At 43.7% G+C, this 18,289-nt stretch overlaps 1 protein-coding gene across 1 annotated transcript in view; it reads left to right on the top strand.

Annotated features, from left to right (window-relative positions):
* APBB1IP (amyloid beta precursor protein binding family B member 1 interacting protein) overlaps positions 1-15,366 on the top strand; it is a 59,700-nt gene extending 44,334 nt beyond the window's left edge. The window contains exons 10-13 of the mRNA XM_065871790.1: positions 1,949-2,047; positions 2,632-2,746; positions 13,224-13,327; positions 14,857-15,366. Of these exons, the coding sequence (XP_065727862.1) occupies positions 1,949-2,047; positions 2,632-2,746; positions 13,224-13,327; positions 14,857-15,366 (828 nt within the window). The remainder of the gene's footprint in view (positions 1-1,948; positions 2,048-2,631; positions 2,747-13,223; positions 13,328-14,856) is intronic.
* The last annotated feature ends 2,923 nt before the right edge of the window (positions 15,367-18,289 follow it).

Genomic DNA, 18,289 nt, shown 5'->3' with positions numbered 1-18,289 from the left:
CAGGTCCTGGCCACACAGAATTTCTACACGTTCCTCAAATGTATTATAACATTCTGTCACTTTGTCCAAAGAGCCTTTCTCTGGTTTCCAACTTTTACTACAAACTTTACCATGTCATAGAGTGATCATACATTTGTTTACATATGTCTCCCCCAGTGACATCCCAGCCTCCACTTCCTAAGTGCAGTGTGAGCCTTTCTTTCTCATCTCTGTCTACCTAGGGATTGGTATATTTCTGAGCACCCCAGATGTATCTGTTGAATGCACAGGTCCTTGGTTCTTGTTATGCTTCTGCCACTCTCTTTGACCTTGGATAAATGGCTTAACTTCTCTGGTCTCCCACTGGTAAGTTTAGAGGATCTGTAAGATCCCTTTGAACAACCATCTGCAGGTGCCCTGACCTGTGTGTGCTGCATGGCACATCCTGCAGGAGCTTCTCCTTCTGTGGTCAGGAGCAACCAATGGTGGAAGAGTCTAACCAGTGGCATGGAGCCAGCATTTTTCCTTAAACGTCTTTGCAAATATTTTTTCAGCGAAAAGCTCAAGGGAGTAAACCCCTTGGCAAGGTCCTAAGACACGACAGAAGAATGAGCACAGGAACTTCCTGTATGATGTCCTGGGAGCCTAGAAGGTTCCTGCCTTCACGAGGGAGCCAGAAAGGAGCCCACTAGGCAGCTCATCTTAGAATCATAAAACCTGAGGATCACGAGAGACCTTCAGGGTCATCTGATGCTTAATTCTTCTGTATACAGTCTTAGTACACATGTGACATAAGGAAGTTGGTGAGACGCACCCCACTAATGTTGGAGAAAATGAACCAAAGTCTATACTTTGATCTCCTGATCATAGGAGGAGCCATAGTTAGAACTCAAGGTCAAGATTTCTTACCTCTCTTTTGTGCTCAACAGCCATTATGCTTAAGGGAATGACTACATTTTAGTCTATTTAGATGAAGTACATACTTAAGAAATTGTTGATTGTGCTGTTTAAGTGGATCCCTCTACCCAGACAGTTGCTTTCTTTGCAAGCACAATACAGTTTAAGTCTGCTCCTGGGAACCTGGCTTTCCCATGACATGACATGCACCAAAAAACAAACCAAAGAAATTTTAATATATCAAGCCAAAGGTAACAAGATCAACTTTTAAAATTCCTCCAGAAACAAAACAAAACAACAACTGCTTTCTAAGAACTATAGGCATCAAATTGCTGGAGAGACCCGTGTTCTGCCCCTCTTACAAGACAGTCAGAACAGGAATGCCATTGGAAGTTAGGGAGCTGTTTCTGGTGCTGAAAGACAAGGATGTTCTGTATGACCAAGGACCCGTGACTCTCCTTCCCCTTCGTGCCTGCCCATCACTGTTCTCTTTGATCAGGAGCTCCTGGAAGGCCTGGATGACCCCTAGTGCAGCACCTAGCTCGTTGCCACTTAAGATTAGACAGAAATATTCCTTCTCTGCGCCATCCATCTGGAGGCCAAAATGGCCCATTTGGGTAAGAGATGACAAGATGGGGTGAAACCCTGAATCCCTGGTAGCAGAAGTAACCCTAGGACTGATGGGGAGTCACAAAAGCATTAATCCCTTGACATAAGAATTGCATCAGGTAAGTTCCTTTATCTGATAAATGGAGAAATGATTCGGACTTCTTGTAGGGCTAGAAACGTGATAAATGTGAAGGCTTTCAAGCATTCAAAAAGCAGGGATGAAAATGATTATTGATAATATAGTAAAAAATGCTTGTGATAAATCATGTCACTGCTTTCTGAAATTCTTTCCAAATTTAGCTTCTGTAAAAAAATATACTCCTGTTCCTAATTCTAAAATTGCTACCGGTAATTTTGGCCACCATCTCAGGAAATCTCATACACTGTGAGAATTTTTAAATGTTTTTGAAAGGTGCTAATAAGTGAAGAGCTTATAAACGGTCTTTGAAATGGCTTTTTCTAGCATCCCCAAATTCAGAAGGAGTCCCAGTATATCAAGTATCTCTGCTGTGATGACGCAAGAATGCTAAATCAGTGGGTTACGGGAATCAGGATCGCCAAGGTGAGAGAGTGTTCGGACTCACCCTATCTTTGCTAACCAGCCTCCTGACCTGGGTCCAGTCTTTGTGCTACTGAGAAACAGCTGATCCATTCTTACTGAGTCAATGCCATTAAGGGGTCAATGCCATAGATATTACCTTATTTGCCCATTGGTTTTTTTAAGTAAATGAGAGTGGTTGATACATGGACCTCTCCCATGACCTGAGAGTCAGGGATTTACTTTCACATGAGACATCTCAGCTATTGATGTAGGGAGAGCTTTGCAAGTGTCTTGTGTAATTAAGAAACACGAGATACAATCTGCAGTAGAATTACGTAAAGATATATGTCATCACAGTGCGTGGCTAAAGCTCTCCTCTAATGGGGAGGTGAAGGTATTACCTGACTCTGCTAATCTGGAAAATTATTTAACATATGAAAACATGATTTGTGGATTTTTTTCATTGAAATACGTCGACTAAAAAAAAATCTCAGGAAAGGAATAAAAAGAGTAGTGATGAAGTCCTTTTTTCCCTGAATTTGCAGTTTGCAGTTGAGTGCAGAATTCGGGATTACTCTCTTGCTTCTTTTGTGTTCTCTCCCTAGTATGGAAAGACGCTCTATGATAGCTATCAGCGTGCCATGGCCAGGGCAGGGCTTGCCTCTCGGTGGACAAACCTGGGCACTGTCAACGCAGCCCCACCAGCCCCGTCTTCTACAGGTACCTTGCAGAGGGGAGAGTCTGACACCTGTTCAAAGCTCAGAGGTCGTGTTCAAACTTATCTAATGTATTTCATAGAAACAGAACTTTGTAGACACTGTACAGAATACATTCCCTCCTGATGGTCAAATTTAAGATCCCGCCCCCCCCTCACACACACACTTGTATCTATTTCTTTATAAGTGACCTTTAGCAAAGCTCGGACCCTTTTTTCATGATATGCCTGTGGCAAGATGGTGATCACCAGCTTAGGGTGAGCTTGTAGGGAGCTGTGTCTCATCACAGTATAGATGTGATGTTTGTCCGAGGCTCCGTTAGTGCCCAGCAGGCTGCTTGCACCAACAGTGAGATCATTCCTTGGTGTTTTGCCTCAATAACATCATGGCTAGAGCCCCGTACCCAATTCTGGACATCACATTTTTTTTTGGGGTTTTTTTTTTTTTTTTTTTTGTGGTACGCGGGCCTCTCACTGTTGTGGCCTCTCCCGTTGCGGAGCAACAGGCTCCGGACGCGCAGGCTCAGCGGCCATGGCTCACGGGCACAGCCGCTTCGCCGCATGTGGGATCTTCCCGGACCGGGGCACGAACCCGTGTCCCCTGCATTGGCAAGCAGACTCTCAACCACTGCGCCACCAGGGAAGCCCTGGACATCACATTTTAATGGTAGTATAACAGCTACTGGTTTATATTTTTAAGAAGGAGGGCAAGACATTGAGGGATGGAGTGGGTACTATGCATTGCTTTATATACACATTATTTCTTGTCCTTACAACCACCCTGCAAGGTATACATTATTATCCTCACTCCACAGTTGAGAGAACTGAAGCTTGGAGAAGTTGGTATGTAGTACTTCTCAGTGGTTGAGCTGTGATTCAAACACATTGTCTTTATGATACATAATGGTTGGAAGAACTTGAACCATTGTGGCCAGTGATTTCATCAATTGTACCTCTTAATGAAACCCCAATAAAAACTCTAGACACCAAGGCTTGGGGGAGCTTCCTGGTTGGTGAACATTCAAGGAACCAGGTGGGTTACATGCCTTGACTCCACAGAGAAGGGGGTCCACGTCCAGGACCCACCCAGACCTCGCCCTGTGGGCGTCCGTTGTAATAAAACTGTAATGGGTGAGTATAGAGCTTTCCTGAGTTCTACAAGTCATTGTGTTGAATTATTGAACCTGAGGGGTCGTGGGAACCTCTCAGTTTATAAAGGGCTGGTCAGAACTGGCGGTTGGCTGGCATTGAAGTGGAGGCAGTCTTGTGAAGGTTGTACCTTACACCTGTAGAGTCTGGTGCCAACTCCAGGAGGTGTCAACTGAATTACAGTCCACCCACTTGGGTGGAAACAGAACCCACATCTTGCCAGGACCTTAGCTCTACCAGTTATGTGTGTGTCTCAGAGGTCACTGGGGATTTGGGGGTGCTGCGAGATGCTATTTTGATAGGGCACCACTGAGCCCACATCCAGACACAGGCATCCCTCCCATGAAGTTCCCAAGAGAAAGATATAGACACAGGAACGGTGGCAAATTAGAATCCCATGTTTGATCAGCTGGGCTAGTGTTCATAACTCCCAATTCAAGGCTACCTGTTAGAGCAAGCTAGCATGTGGTTTAAACTCAGAGCTTGAAATGCGCATCTCTCTCGCCTAAGTTTCAGCCCTAGCCAGAGGCGACTATAACACCAGGGATTGAAAGAAAAAGAGGAAGAGAAGAAGGGAGCAAGAGAGGAGGGAGGGGAAAAGGAAGGAAGGAAGGAAGCAGAATGACTGGGCTGGCTCTCAACCCACAGGACTCTGCCCACCGTTAGCCTAGTATATAGGAAATCTGGAGGTTGAGAAAAGGAGAGGGTAGGGGGAGTGAGGCTTCTCCAGCGTGGGGAGGGGGATTGGGACATTCTTTCCTCCTAGAGGGCTCGGCATACGGTATACACTGAGTCCATCACAGATCGGTCGACATCAACCACAACCGGGCCCTTAATACTGCCTGTGGCTCTTACTGTGTTTCTCTAGACCAATGGTTCTCGACCGAGGGAGATTTGGACCCCCAGGGAAGACTTGGCAATGTCTGAAAACATGTTTGGTTGTCATGCTTTGGGGGGTGCTTGTGTCATCTAATGGGTAGAGGCTAGGGACGCTGCCTGTCCTGCAATGCACAGGACAGCCCTGAACAACAAAGAATTTGCTAGTCCCAGATGTCAGTAATGTTGAGAAGACCTATCCCAGTCAGTGTAATCTCCTAGCTTCTCTAATTGTTTCAGACATTCTTCACTCTCCTCAGATTTCCAATCTCCAGCCCCTTTACTCTCAGCAAAAAAAAAGGAACCATCAGCTTTCCACCACCTAACCCAGTGACTTACCTGCATCTACACCCATCCTAGCCCACGTCTATTGTGTTACCTCCTAACAAGGGCCGATTCTTCCATGCATGCTCCCGTCCCCTATTCTTGCCCCAACTGGAGTCCTGCAGCGCAACTCTGATGCTGCCCCTGGAGTTAGCTCAGACCCCAAAAGGGCACAGTCCTAATAAGGCTGCCCTTCCTTCAGATGCCAGCCACACTTCAGGGGTCCCCAGGCCACCCAAACTTTTGACCTACCGGCCACAAATCTGGAGGTTTCCCAGAACCCCCTTAGGTTCAACAGTTCAACTCACAAAACTTGGGAGAGTGCTATCCTTATTGTTACAATGTTATTATAAAGTGTACACTGGGGCTTCCCTGGTGGCGCAGTGGTTAAGAATCCGCCTGCCAATGCAGGGCACACGGGTTCGGTGGGGAACCTCTGGTACGGGAGGATCCCACATGCCGTGGAGCAGCTAAGGCCGTGTGCCACAACTACTGAGCCCGCCTACTGCAATTACTGAAACCCGCTCGCCTAGAAGCCCATGCTCCACAACAAGAGAAGCCACCGCAATGAGAAGCCCATGCACCACAACGAAGAGTAGCCCCCGCTCACTGCAGCTAGACCACACGCAGCAATGAAGACCCAACGCAACCAAACAATAAAGAAAGAAAGAAACATTTTTAAAAATTAAATATGTAAAGGATACACATCAGGACCAGCCAAACGAAAGATGAATAAGGTGAGGTCTAGGAGGGTCCCAGATGAAGAGCTGTGTCCTCTGGAATCAGGGTGCATCACCCTTCCAGCACATGGATGTATTCACCACCAGGAAAGCACCACTGTCCAGATTTTTTCATTGGGATTTCACTTCATCGACATGATTGGTCAAATCATTGACCACGTGACTGAACTCAATTTCTAGCCCCCGTTCTCTACTCTGCCGATGTCAGGCTGGCCCAGAGCCTCAACCCTCTTATCAGTCGGTTGGTCTACTGGTGACCAGCACCCATCCTGATCCACCTTGTTTGCATAAACTCAGATGTGTTCCTAGGGGCTGAATAACAAAGGCACTCTGATAGCTTGGAAAATACCAAGTTCTGTGCCAGGAACCCAGGACAGAGACCAGAGAGATGCATGATTATGCCATTCTCTTCTACTTTCTCTTCTGCTCTACTGTTTTCTTCTCATCAATATTGCTCCCTTCTTCAAAGAAACAAAATCAAATTTAAAACCCTCCTACAACTCCAAATCCCCCTCCAGCTAGTGCCCCATCTGACGAGCAACTATTCTAAAAGGTGGACCATATTTGCTGTCTCCATTTTTCTACTTCCTTTTCACTCTTCAACCCATTTCAGTCAGGCTTCTTTCTGCCTCTACGACCTGGTGGAAAATGCTCTTGCTAATCTCACCAGCGGCCTCTGTGTTGCTAAATCACACTACTGTAAACCCCTGTTTTCAGTCCACCTTTCAGCAGCTCCAACACAACTGACCGCTCCTCCTTGAACCAATCTCCTCTCTTGGCTTTCCAGATATCGCACACTCCAAGTCCCCCACCCCGCCCCCCAACTTCTCTGACCATTCTTTTTTAACCTCCTATAGTAACTCTTCTTCTACCCCACCTTAAACTACCCAAGACCCATCAATCCTAACCCTATCCTCATTTCACACTATCTCCCTAAGTGATCTAATCCACCCCCAGCACAGTGTATGAGCGGACCACCTGTAGCTACGTAAATCCAATCCAGGCTTCTCTGTTGACCTTCAAACCCATGTTTCCAACTGTCTGCTCATTGGCTTCACGTGGATCCTTCCCAGACACCTCAAACTCAACATCTGCAAAACTGAGCTCATCCTCTTACCCTCCAGACTTGCCCCCCCATTGTTGTTCTCTGTTTCCATAAATAACATCATCATCTGCCCAATTGCTCCTGCAGAAAACATGCAAGAAAACTCACCTCTAAATCCAGTCACTTCTAAATCCTGCTGACTCTACCTTCTGAATATTGGTCAAATCTGTCCTTGCCTGTTTGTCTCCATTGCCATCAAATCCTAGCCACCATGATCTTCATTTGGCCCCATGGGGTGGTGCTTCAGCCCTTCAGATGCTTTCCACTGCTCTCAGATTAAGTCCCCAGTCCTTAGCAAGGCCACCAAAACCTGCATGAAATGAGCCTCGCCCATCTCACCTGCCTCTTTCCCCACCCCTGTCTTCCTGTTCCTGTCACAGAGCCCATCTGCTTTTCCCACTTCTTCAAAGCCCCAAGCACCATCCTTTTTCAAGGACTTCTCAGATGCTCTTCCTCTGTTTATGATGCTCTTTGGTTTTTTTTTGTTTTTTTTTTTTTCTTTTCGGTACGCGGGCCTCTCACTGTTGTGGCCTCTCCCATTGCAGAGCACAGGCTCCGGACGCGCAGGCTCAGCGGCCATGGCTCACGGGCCCAGCCGCTCCACGGCATGTGGGATCTTCCCGGGCTGGGGCACAAACCCGTGTCCCCTGCATCGGCAGGTGGACTCTCAACCACTGCGCCACCAGGGAAGCCCTATGATGCTCTTTGATTTCATGTGGCTAATCCCTGCCCAGCCTCAGATCTCAAATGAATTGTCCTTGGTAGGCCAGTCATGATTAATAATCTGTGTGATTATTAGTTTAGTATCTGTTCCCTCCTCCAGGCACTGAAGGAAATCATGAGGTCAGGGACTGTTTCTGTCCGGTACATCATAGTTTTCCCAGCACAGACCGCAGTGTTGGGCAGATAACAGGCACTCGGGTAGAATTCAAAGATGGTTGGGACGACAAGTGGAAAAATGAATTAATACCTGGTAGGGTTTCTCTGAGGGTGAAGTAATGTGAACAGCCTTAATACTAAATGCAAAATGCATGTTCATTCCGTTTCTCCTAAATGAATTGCTTAAATCCAGTTTTTGAAGAACACCATTGCAGCAGTCAGATGAGATGTCCATTGATCAAAAAGGAGGATCTTTCCCATGATGGAATATCTGTTAGTAGATAGTAAATTAACCCATCTTGGTTCTGCTGTAGAGTCTTATTTATCAAAATTAAGCCCTGCAGCCCTACAGAGGACAAATGTGCTGAGATCTTAAAGTAAACCATACTGAGAGCATCCCTGCTTATTAGTAAATGCTTCCATTTGAGCATCTAAGGGGAAAAACGTCCTCAATTTAAACTTTCAGTTTATGCCTTAGAATGTATTGCCATGAGCACCTGCTGGGTGGGATTTTAAGCTCTAAAGAGCTATATTCGTGACCAGCTCGGAAGGAACTGAAGATGATGAGCTTAGAAGGAAGGGAAGCCACTTTCAAATAGAATGTGAAGTTCATTCTTCTCAGTTATACATACACGATGACCGAGATCACATCTTAGCAACAAAGACCCGCTTGAAATGACGCCATCTTTTAAAATTCAGTTCTTCTCATATATTATTATCCAAGCCTCTCTCTTCGCCTAAACTCATCACACAAAATCACTAGGGCTCCTTGGAAGGTGTTTAAGGGACCCATGTCCATCCAGGAGCCTGGGACAAATCAAACCATACGTTCTTTGCAACAGCCCTCTTCCCTCGGCCGCCAAAATTAAGGTAAATGTCAAGAATAGTGTTGAAAAAACAAACGTTCCTTGGGATCAGAGGAGTTACTGGCTGATGGGCTCTCTTGAACCTCGGGCTGTTTGGGGCACTAGTCAGGGAGCCTCCTTCATCACCCCAACAACTGTTTCCTGAGTCATTGGCTTGCAGAGTGGGCGTCACCCACAGAGGACAGATTTCCTGGACCTTGGACCCACGAGAGACAGATCAGAACAAGAACTGCAGCCGGGGAGACCTTGCACGGGCACTAACTCTCCCTGGGCAGGACCTGCTATAAAACCATCTGATAGAGCCTGGAGACAATCAACCCCAGGCCCCGTCATTCTGGTGCCTCCTCCGCTTCAACTTTTCACCTGGAATCCCTTTCCTCTCCTGCCCTCTCCCTCTTCACGTGGTTGACCCAGAGTCCTGGAGAGGCAGGGCCAAGTGGTGCAGGGTCACTGGCTGGGAGTCAAACCGCAGACGATTTGTGTGCCTCTGCTGTGATTACCCAATGGAAAATCCCGAGGCATCATTCTACATCCAAAGTGTTTAGCAACAAGTAATGTATTCTCGATAAATGGCAGGGTTTTTTCTTTTATATTAGGAAACAGCCGTGGAGGCTTTTTTTTTTAGTACTTATTAAATGATTTTATGACTTTAGCCACTATTTTTCATCAGGACTCTTTCGTGGCAATTGGCAGAAATCCAACTCAATCTAGTTTAAGCAACAAAAACCAAGGGGGAGAGATTTATTATGGCACAAAACTAGGAAATCCAGAGGTAGGCTGCTTTCAGGCACAGCGGGATCCAGGGGGTTAAGCGAAGTCATCAAGATACTATTTCTTTCTTGGGCAGTGTCCCCATGAGGTGGCAAGGACTGCCACTGGCTTTCTAGGCTCACATTTTTCACACAGCTGGAAATCTTAGTACAAAGAGAAAGCCCCACTTCTGAAAACGCCCTGGAAGGGCTCCATTGCATGCTTATACCTAATCACGTAGCCACACTGAAGAGGATGCCAGTACAAGTGGTAGGATCGGCCCTTTACAAACCACATGGGTGAAGAAGGGGATGAGGGATCTGTCCCCTCCTGGGAGTGCACTTGAGTTCTGTAAAACATATGTTTAATAAACTTCCCACCCCTAATTCCTTTGAGGTCTGCCAGAGAGACGTGGCAGCAGGACGAGTGGTGTTGCTGCTTGACAGCTGGGACGTTAATACTGTGACCCCAGGACAACCTAGATCTGAAATTGGTGGCACCTACAGGATATACGAGTTATGTGGGTACCCATGGGTTGTCTCAGGATGGGGCAGAGAACCCACAGAAAAGATTAGACTTCTTGGTAAAGGGAGGACAGCAGCTTGGAGCATCTGAGAGATTGCTATAGATGTGACTTCTTTTGTCCCCACAGACTGGCAAAGACCTAGACATCCTGGTTACATAGCAATGTGCACTGTGTTGTTGAGAAATCAGACTGTGTGTGTTTGGGCAAAAGAAGCAAAATATATATATATTGATAATTTGTGCCCTTTAAAGGAATTTCCCCTGTCTTCAGTCTTCAGCTTTGGTTTCTGTTTATACAAAGGTGTTTCCATTACCTGTAAAGAAAGATTTTGAATATGCATACAAAGAGGGAAGATGGGAAAGAGAAGAGACCAAAGGAAATGAGGAGATTAAGCACTTTGGAATCTAAGGGGTTTAAATCTCTCAGGGGCGGCATGGGATGGGACACAAGGCCTTATGAAAAACTCTTAAACATCCTAAGACCTTAAGAAGTTTAAACCAGTTACTTTCCGCCCTCCTGAGCAAAGATGTGGCTAATCAGAGAGAGACATTAAATAGTCATAGAGATAATCTTGTGCTTACGTGGCACAGGGTGTTAAGTTCTGACAGCACCGAGCAGATGTGCCGAGGAGGGCAGCTCTGAACAAGGAGATGGGTGCTCTTGCTGAATGAGGAGCATGCATTTTACAGCAAAAAACCTTACAGCAGAACAAGTTGGTATAGCCTGTTCCAGCCTTTTGATTGTATAAATGGACATGAACATATTTTTATTCTGAAATAATTTCAAACTTACAGAAAAGTTGCAAGAATAATGCAAAGAATTTCCATAGACTCTTGACCCAGAGCACCGATACTGAGTATTTGTCACATTTGCTGTATCATCCCCCTCTCCCTATCCCACCCCCCATATGTTGTCCCTAGACCTTTTTGTTTTTTGGAGCCTCTTGAGAGTAGATTGACTATATTGTGTCCCTTTGTCCCTTAAATCTTCCCTTTGTGTTTCCTAAAACAACAAAAAAAAAGGCTATTCCCTTACTAACCATAGTACAGTTATCAAATTAAGGAAATTTAACATTTCATGTTGATAGAGTATATTTATGTAAACCGCAGCCCATATCCCAGTTTTGCCAGTCGTCGCAATGATGCCTTTACAGCAATGCTCTTTCCTGGCACTGGTTCCGTCCAGATTTGGAGTTTGCATTTAGGCATCATGCCTCTTTCATCCCCTTTCCTCTGGAACATTTCCTCAGCCTTTCTTTGTCTATCAAGACATTAACATTTTTTAAAGAATACAGGCCATTTATTTTATAGAATGTCCCTCAGTTTGGATGTGTCTGATATTTCCTCGTAATTCATCTCAGGTAATGTGTTTGGGGCAGGACTAAGCTGCCGTGTCCTTCTCGGGGTATCCCAGTCGGAGGCATATGGTGTCTATTGCCCCTCATTGGAAACATTCATTCTGACCACTTGGCTAACGTGCTGTCCGATTTCTCTCCTGTGCAGTTATTTCATGTTGTACTTAATAATTCGTACAGAGATACTTTGAGATAGTGCAAGTATCTGATTCCTCATCAGACCTTCCCTTCTTCCCTGTCTCCTGAAGTACTTAATGAGCTTCTCTGAGTTGTTGCATAGAGTTTTGGGTTTTTCAAAATATTTGGAAAATATTTAGAGAAGCAAGCACACAGTCATTTAATAAATATTTGGCAGAACAGCTGGTACTGAGCAGAGCTAAGGCAACCTCGGAATCCCTCAGGGAGGAGACCTCAGGTCGGGGTCTGGGAGGCAGTTCAGTCATGGGAGGAGCAGGCTCAGTGTGTGGAGAGCTGGCTGTCCTCCCCCCGGGATGCCCTCTCCGGAGCCAGAGACATCAACACACAGCTGCTTCTCTCTGACTCTCAAAACTGTGAAACCTCAGCTAGGCACACTTTTGTGCAAAAGGACAAACAAAAAGGCAGGAGGGCTTCCCTGGTGGCGCAGTGGTTGAGAGTCCGCCTGCCGATGCAGGGGACACGAGTTTGTGCCCTGGTCCGGGAGGATCCCACATGCCGCGGAGCGGCTGGGCCCGTGAGCCATGGCCGCTGAGCCTGCGTGTCCGGAGCCTGTGCTCTGCAATGGGAGAGGCCACAACAGTGAGAGGCCTGCGTACCGCAAAAAAAAAAAAAAAAAAAGCAGGAAAAGAAGCACATATCAGGACTTCCTGGGGAAAAAAAATCTAATTTCGGGATATAGTGGGGGTTTGTATATTTTGCCCAATCCCCTCTGTCCACCTTTTTTTTTTAAAAAAAAATAAATTTATTTATTTTTGGCTGCATTGGGTCTTCGTTGCTGCGCGTGGGCTTTCTCTAGTTGTGGCGAGTGGGGGCTACTCTTCGTTGCAGTGCGCAGGCTTCTCATTGCGGTGGCTTCTCTTGTTGCAGAGCACGGGCTCTAGGCGCACGGGCTTCAGTAGTTGTGGCTCTCGGGCTCTAGAGCGCAGGCTCAGTAGTTGTGGCACATGGGCTTAGTTGCTCCGCGGCATGTAGGATCTTCCTGGACCAGGGCTCAAACTCTTGTCCCCTGCATGGGCAGGAGGATTCCTGACCACTGCGCCACTGGGGAAGTCCTGTCTACTGTTTTTGTGCTCAAAGTATGTTTTGTTGAGGATAACGTTCAAAAGTTGTTCCTGTACATAGCATGGTATGAACCCAGATACATCCATTTCAGAAAAATCTTCAACAACAACAATTCTTTTAAAAAGGCGGTTTTCAAGGTTCATTTTCCAGTCACGAAAAAGTTTTTAAAAGCAGAACATACTGTTCTCTAGGACCCCAGTTAATCCAGATTTTGTTGCTTGTATAAAGTATTCATTTCCCTGAATGTTTTGCTGAGTTTCATGAAGTATTGTCGTAGAACCTCAGGTTTTTTCAAAAGCCCTGTGTACCTGTGAATCCTTTTGCTTTGGAGACATAAAACTGCTTTGTCTTTTCAGGTTAACCCTGAAGGATGTTGAAAATACTTTGCCCACTCTTTTTTTATTGAAGTATAGTTGATTTACAATATTGTTTTAGTTTCAGGTGTACAGCAAAGGGATTCGGGTTTTTTTTTTTTTTTGGATTATTTTCCAGTATACGTTATTACAAGACATTGAGTATAGTTCCCTGTGTTATACAGTAACTCCTTGTTGCTCACCTGTTTTATATACAGTAGTTTGTACCTGTTAATCCCATACTCCTAATTTTCCCTCCCACCTTTGCCCACTCTTCTTGTCTCTCTTCCTCCCCTTTAGGAGTTAAAACAGGCACCACCCAGGCCAATGGTCAGATCCCCCAGGCAGCACATTCTATGAGTACTGTTCTCGGAGAAGCCCAGAGACAGGTTGAAACAACTAAGGTAAGACCCACTTCTATCAGACTGTCACCTGTAAGCCCATATCCTAAACCATTAGCAGTATTCTAATTGTTCTTTTAAAAAGAGAAAATAGAGTTCCAACAATTCAAAAGTCACTGTAATTTCATTTAGATAATTGCTTCATATATATATATATATATATATATATATATATATATATATATATATTTATCTTAAAGTTACATAGGCTAGGATGGAAAATTAAAACCAACTATCACAGCTTCGGGAAAATGTAAGAATTTTTTTTAATGCCGAGGATTGGTAACTATTTTTAGTTTAGCTACATTTATTTTGACTGAAGCAATTTTGTTTGTTTGTTTGTTTAGTCAAGTGGTTTTAGCACTCTCTGAAAGTGGCATCTGCATTTTAAGCCCTTGGGATTTTTACTTATTTTTTTCTGAATAAATTAGAGCAACATGTTAGTCAGAAGCCCTTTGTTAAATGCTATCTGGACCCCAAACCAGATTAGAAGAGTACTGACAGGGTCCCACTATAAAATATTCATTATTGTATTTTTCTGTTAACGTTCTACATATGTCCTCAGGGTGACAGAGAAGAAAACGCATTTTAAAATAATTTCCAAACTGGTGTAACATTCTCCGTAACTTTTTTTTTTTTTAGTAGAGGAGATTAATGAAGATTCATTTAAATCTATCTAAAAATTATAGCCAAAAGTTATAATTTAGTTATTAGTCCAATTGGTAACGACTTAATTGACTATACAAGTTCCACTGAATATTTCCCATGTATGATTCAAACCAGTCTTAAATGGGTTTCAGTAGTTTTCCACCTCATTCTCCCCTTTCATTTTGTCCATCAGCCAGTGGTGGGAACAGTTAAATCCTGTATTTATCGAGCTTCTTATAATTTTTGAAAACCACAATAGACCATTAAAAGCTGTGTTTCTCTAATATTCTTGTTAGCTTCTCAAGTCTGACAATCTCATCTTGCAGTGTACTTTCAGCGATTATTATTTTCATGGTTTTTGTAATGCCAACTGAAGAAAAACATTTTTCAATGCTGAAAGCAATAAAAGGATCCCAGAATAGAAATCACTTAACTATGCCTGAACACTAATTCCCAAACTGCCTGTTCAGAATTTTTAGAAAAATACGTCACCAGTTAATTTCTTATCATGCTAAGCAGTTGAACTAAATAAACTCAATCATGAGGGCACTTTGTTAGGGGAAAAAATTTCTAATCTCCAGTGGCAAGAGGTTATTAAGCAAAAAAAGAAATAAAATGAAAGCCTGATAAAATGTAAATTGCAATGATAATTGTCACTAAAACAGAGGGATTCAGTTCAGCTGCCTGAAACTCCTGGGGGAAGTTGCATTATATAAATATGAGGTGAGCTAGCTCAGGAACAACCTGGAGTCTCAGGACTGAGGGACTGAGCCTCCCCCTCGGGGGGCAGACGCTTCCTAAATCCGGAGACTCACCTGTCCGGGAACTGTCACGTCCACGTGGCCGTGTGGTCAAGAATAAATGCTGTTGTCGCTTTGTTGAAGGACAAGAAGTCCGGCCTCGGCAGCCACGACCCCGGAGCGCCCAGGGCCCAGACCCTTCCCAAGTCCAGCCTGCCTCCGCCCCCTCCCGTGCGACGGTCCTCGGAAGTCGGCTGCGGCAGCCCAGGGACGTCCCCCAAGGTCAGGGGCGCGGCCGCCGGCTTCCCCGCGCCGCCCCACGACCTCCTGCCACCGCCCCCGCCGCCGCCGCCCCTGGAGGACGACGAGCTCCCTCCGCCGCCCCCCGACTTTAGCGACGCGCCCCCGGACTTCGTGCCTCCTCCACCGCCGCCGTCGTTTGCGGGCGACGCGGGGTCCTCGCTGCCGCCGCCCCCGCCCCCGCCCGCCCTCGCCCCCGAAGCCGCGAAGCCGACCCCCGTGGTGGTCAAAAGGCCGCCAGCTCCCCCCAAGAGGCAGGCGAACCCGGGACCACCGGGCGGGGGAGGCGGGGAGCAGGATTTCATGTCGGATCTCATGAAAGCTTTGCAAAAGAAGAGAAGCAACATGCCCTAAGGGAAGCCTAGAAGTATCTTTGGGTGATGGGTGTAATCATTGCTAACCTCAATTGCATTTTTGCTACTTTGTTTCCGTGACATCTTGTTCATTTTAGATACAATATTGAAGTATTCAGACTAGAAATGCAAATAGGAAACGTCTCCCTGTTTCTCAAGTACATTCATAATCCTTAACCTAACACAGAATTTAGAATATCTGCCTGAATGTACATACCTTTCCTGTGTATTTCCACTTCAATGGATTTTATCTTCCCTTCCAAGTTAAGTAAAATGATGTTTTATGTTCATTTATTTTATTATGTTATGAAGCATCAAATTAATAAAAGTTTAAATTTTTTTCCTTAAGATGGTATTTCTAGAAATATCAGTATAAATCTAGTGCAATATCAATTCTATTTTATAATATACTTGACCTTTTAAAAATCCTAGGCCTTCTAAAGTCTTGTTCATCTTCGACATATTTTCCATCTCCATCTCAGTGACCTCCAGAACTTTCAGAAAAATCGAAAGAAGAAAAAGAAAAAACCAGGAGAGGTAGAGTGAATTTAGTTTCTTTGAGACTCATTGCTTGATTGATTGGAGTCTTGGACATACCCTAGTTTGGTTTTGGTTTTCTAATGGTTGAATAACATAGTAACTGGGGGAAAAAAATAGTTCTTTAGTTTTTGGATTCTGTTATTATAATGCTATAAGTTGCTATAAATAAAAATTTAGAGACAGGAAAAGGCAATCAAATTATATTCTTCAACCAGGAATGTTTTCCCTCAGATAAATTTAACGCTTAAATTTAACAACCAGTTTATCTTCAGTTCCTATTACCCTTATCTTCTCTTTCTAATTGGCTTCTGAGAGTCCTTTTAGATTTTCTTAGTTTTATTTCCATGGTTCTGTTTGTTTTTTTTTTTAATGTAAAACACCTCAAAATCTTAAAGTGGGTAGAAAATAATAGCTAATGTGTTGGACTTCCCGGGCGGTCCAGTGATTAAGACTGCGCTTCCAGTGCAAGGGGCACGGGTTGGGGAACTAAGATCCCACATGCTGGGCGGCTCGGCCAAAAATAATAATAATAACTAATGTGTTATTTTCTACTTAAGATAATTAATCTTATGTTTTAATATTTGGAAAAAAGTGAGCTCTAAATTGACATTTAAAACAACAATGAAAAAGCAAATTGATGTTTTAAAACCAAAATATTTAGTAATTAAAACTGGTAAGGTGCACTAAATTTTTCCTAAGCACTGGGACCCATCACTATGGAAAAGGAGGGCTCAGAGAGTAGGACCTAGGGGACTGGGGAAGGGAAAGGGAGAGATGTAGTTGTTATGGGCTTCACAGATGACCCCCAAACCATCAATTCAAACATATTCCTAACTTAACAGAGAAGAAATGAGGCCTGAAGATGTGCTTAACCTACATCTCACAGAGCTGGGTCACCGCCTGGGTCTCCTAACTTCTATCCATACTGTACATTTACTTTATGGGGAAAAACGATAAAAATTCAAACATTAAAACGTTTGTGAGTTTTAGCATTAGATAATATATATTTTAGAAAAGCTATGGAAAAGAATTAACTGATTTTGTGGTCAAAATATTGATATAATTTTGGTGGACCGAAAGGTTGAAGGCACTCTGTCTCCATCCCTGCGCCTTTATCACGGGATATAAAAGAAAACATTAGGAAATAGATGGTCCAGATGGTCCTTGCTTTGCAGAGTTCAACATGCACAAGTTTCAATTACCACAATTTAGTTAAATAACACTAGTCCCCAACATGGTTCACATTTGCTGCCATGCTATTTTAACTAGTAATTAGTTTTAACTAGTAGTTAGTAATTATGCAAAGTACAAACATCGCTATTAGCTCTTCAACCCACAAATCACTACATAAATAACAGATACATATCATGAACAGTGACCAGTCACATCCCTTCTTTCAGCACCGTTAGGGATTGATCAGTTGATCACTGCATATTTGTTATTCAGTTTATGCACAGACAGAAAAGTGTCTTAAGGTGATATGGTATTGTATGTATGTGTCTTAAGTTATTAACGTTTAGAGATACAGAAATATTCATGGATTAAATGAAACTATGTCTGGGAATGTCTTTAAAATACTTGGGGATATATAAATTATTCTTCAATTAAAACAATAACTAGGAACAAGGGGAAGGTGTGTAGGGGTGTACATGAAGCAAGATTATCATGCATTGATACTTAATAAGCTGGTTGAATGGTAAATCACGTTCATTAAACTATTCTCTTATTTTGGTAAATGAAAATTACTATAACAGACAAAAAAGCTTGAGGAGTACAATTAAATTATATTCTTATTTGATGTGCCCCAAATTGCTGGGTACATGGTATTAGATGAAAACTTACAAATTCATTAAAAGATCGTTATAAGGTTTTTTAGTTATTGAGAATAACTCAGGTAGTTATTACTCATTAAATTGATTGATTAAAACAAAAATGACCACAACCATGTTCCAGAGAATAGGTCCACTTTATTTGGTTAAAAAATGTTTTTATATATAACCATTATTATGAAATGCAGGATTGTCAAGAAAATGTAGGTGGTCATTAAGAATTTGTCAAATAGATCATTCTATGCTGGGTTCGGTGATAGAAGTATCCCTTAATTGATTTTCCCCAAATTAAGATGAGCAGCTAACCCTGAGATCTTTGGCCCAGGAAGGAGTAGGTGAGGAATAGCCTGCTGTCTCAGCTGCAGAATGCTTCTGGAAAGGACGGCGAAGAACTTGCTGGAGGAGATGGACCTGGTAAACAATTTAAAGTAGATAAATATAGATTCTCTTAATCAGGACCCTTATTAATTTTCTAAATTTCTGAAACGACAAGGTAAATTTTAAATGTGCATGAAAATGTTTAAACATTTTATGTTTCATTAAAACTTCAACTAT

The sequence above is a fragment of the Phocoena phocoena genome, chromosome 2 (genome assembly GCF_963924675.1).
Source record: "Phocoena phocoena chromosome 2, mPhoPho1.1, whole genome shotgun sequence".
Taxonomy (NCBI): Eukaryota; Metazoa; Chordata; class Mammalia; order Artiodactyla; family Phocoenidae; genus Phocoena; species Phocoena phocoena.
The sequence above is the reverse complement of the archived record's forward strand: the minus strand, read 5'-3'. Positions and strand labels throughout refer to the sequence as shown.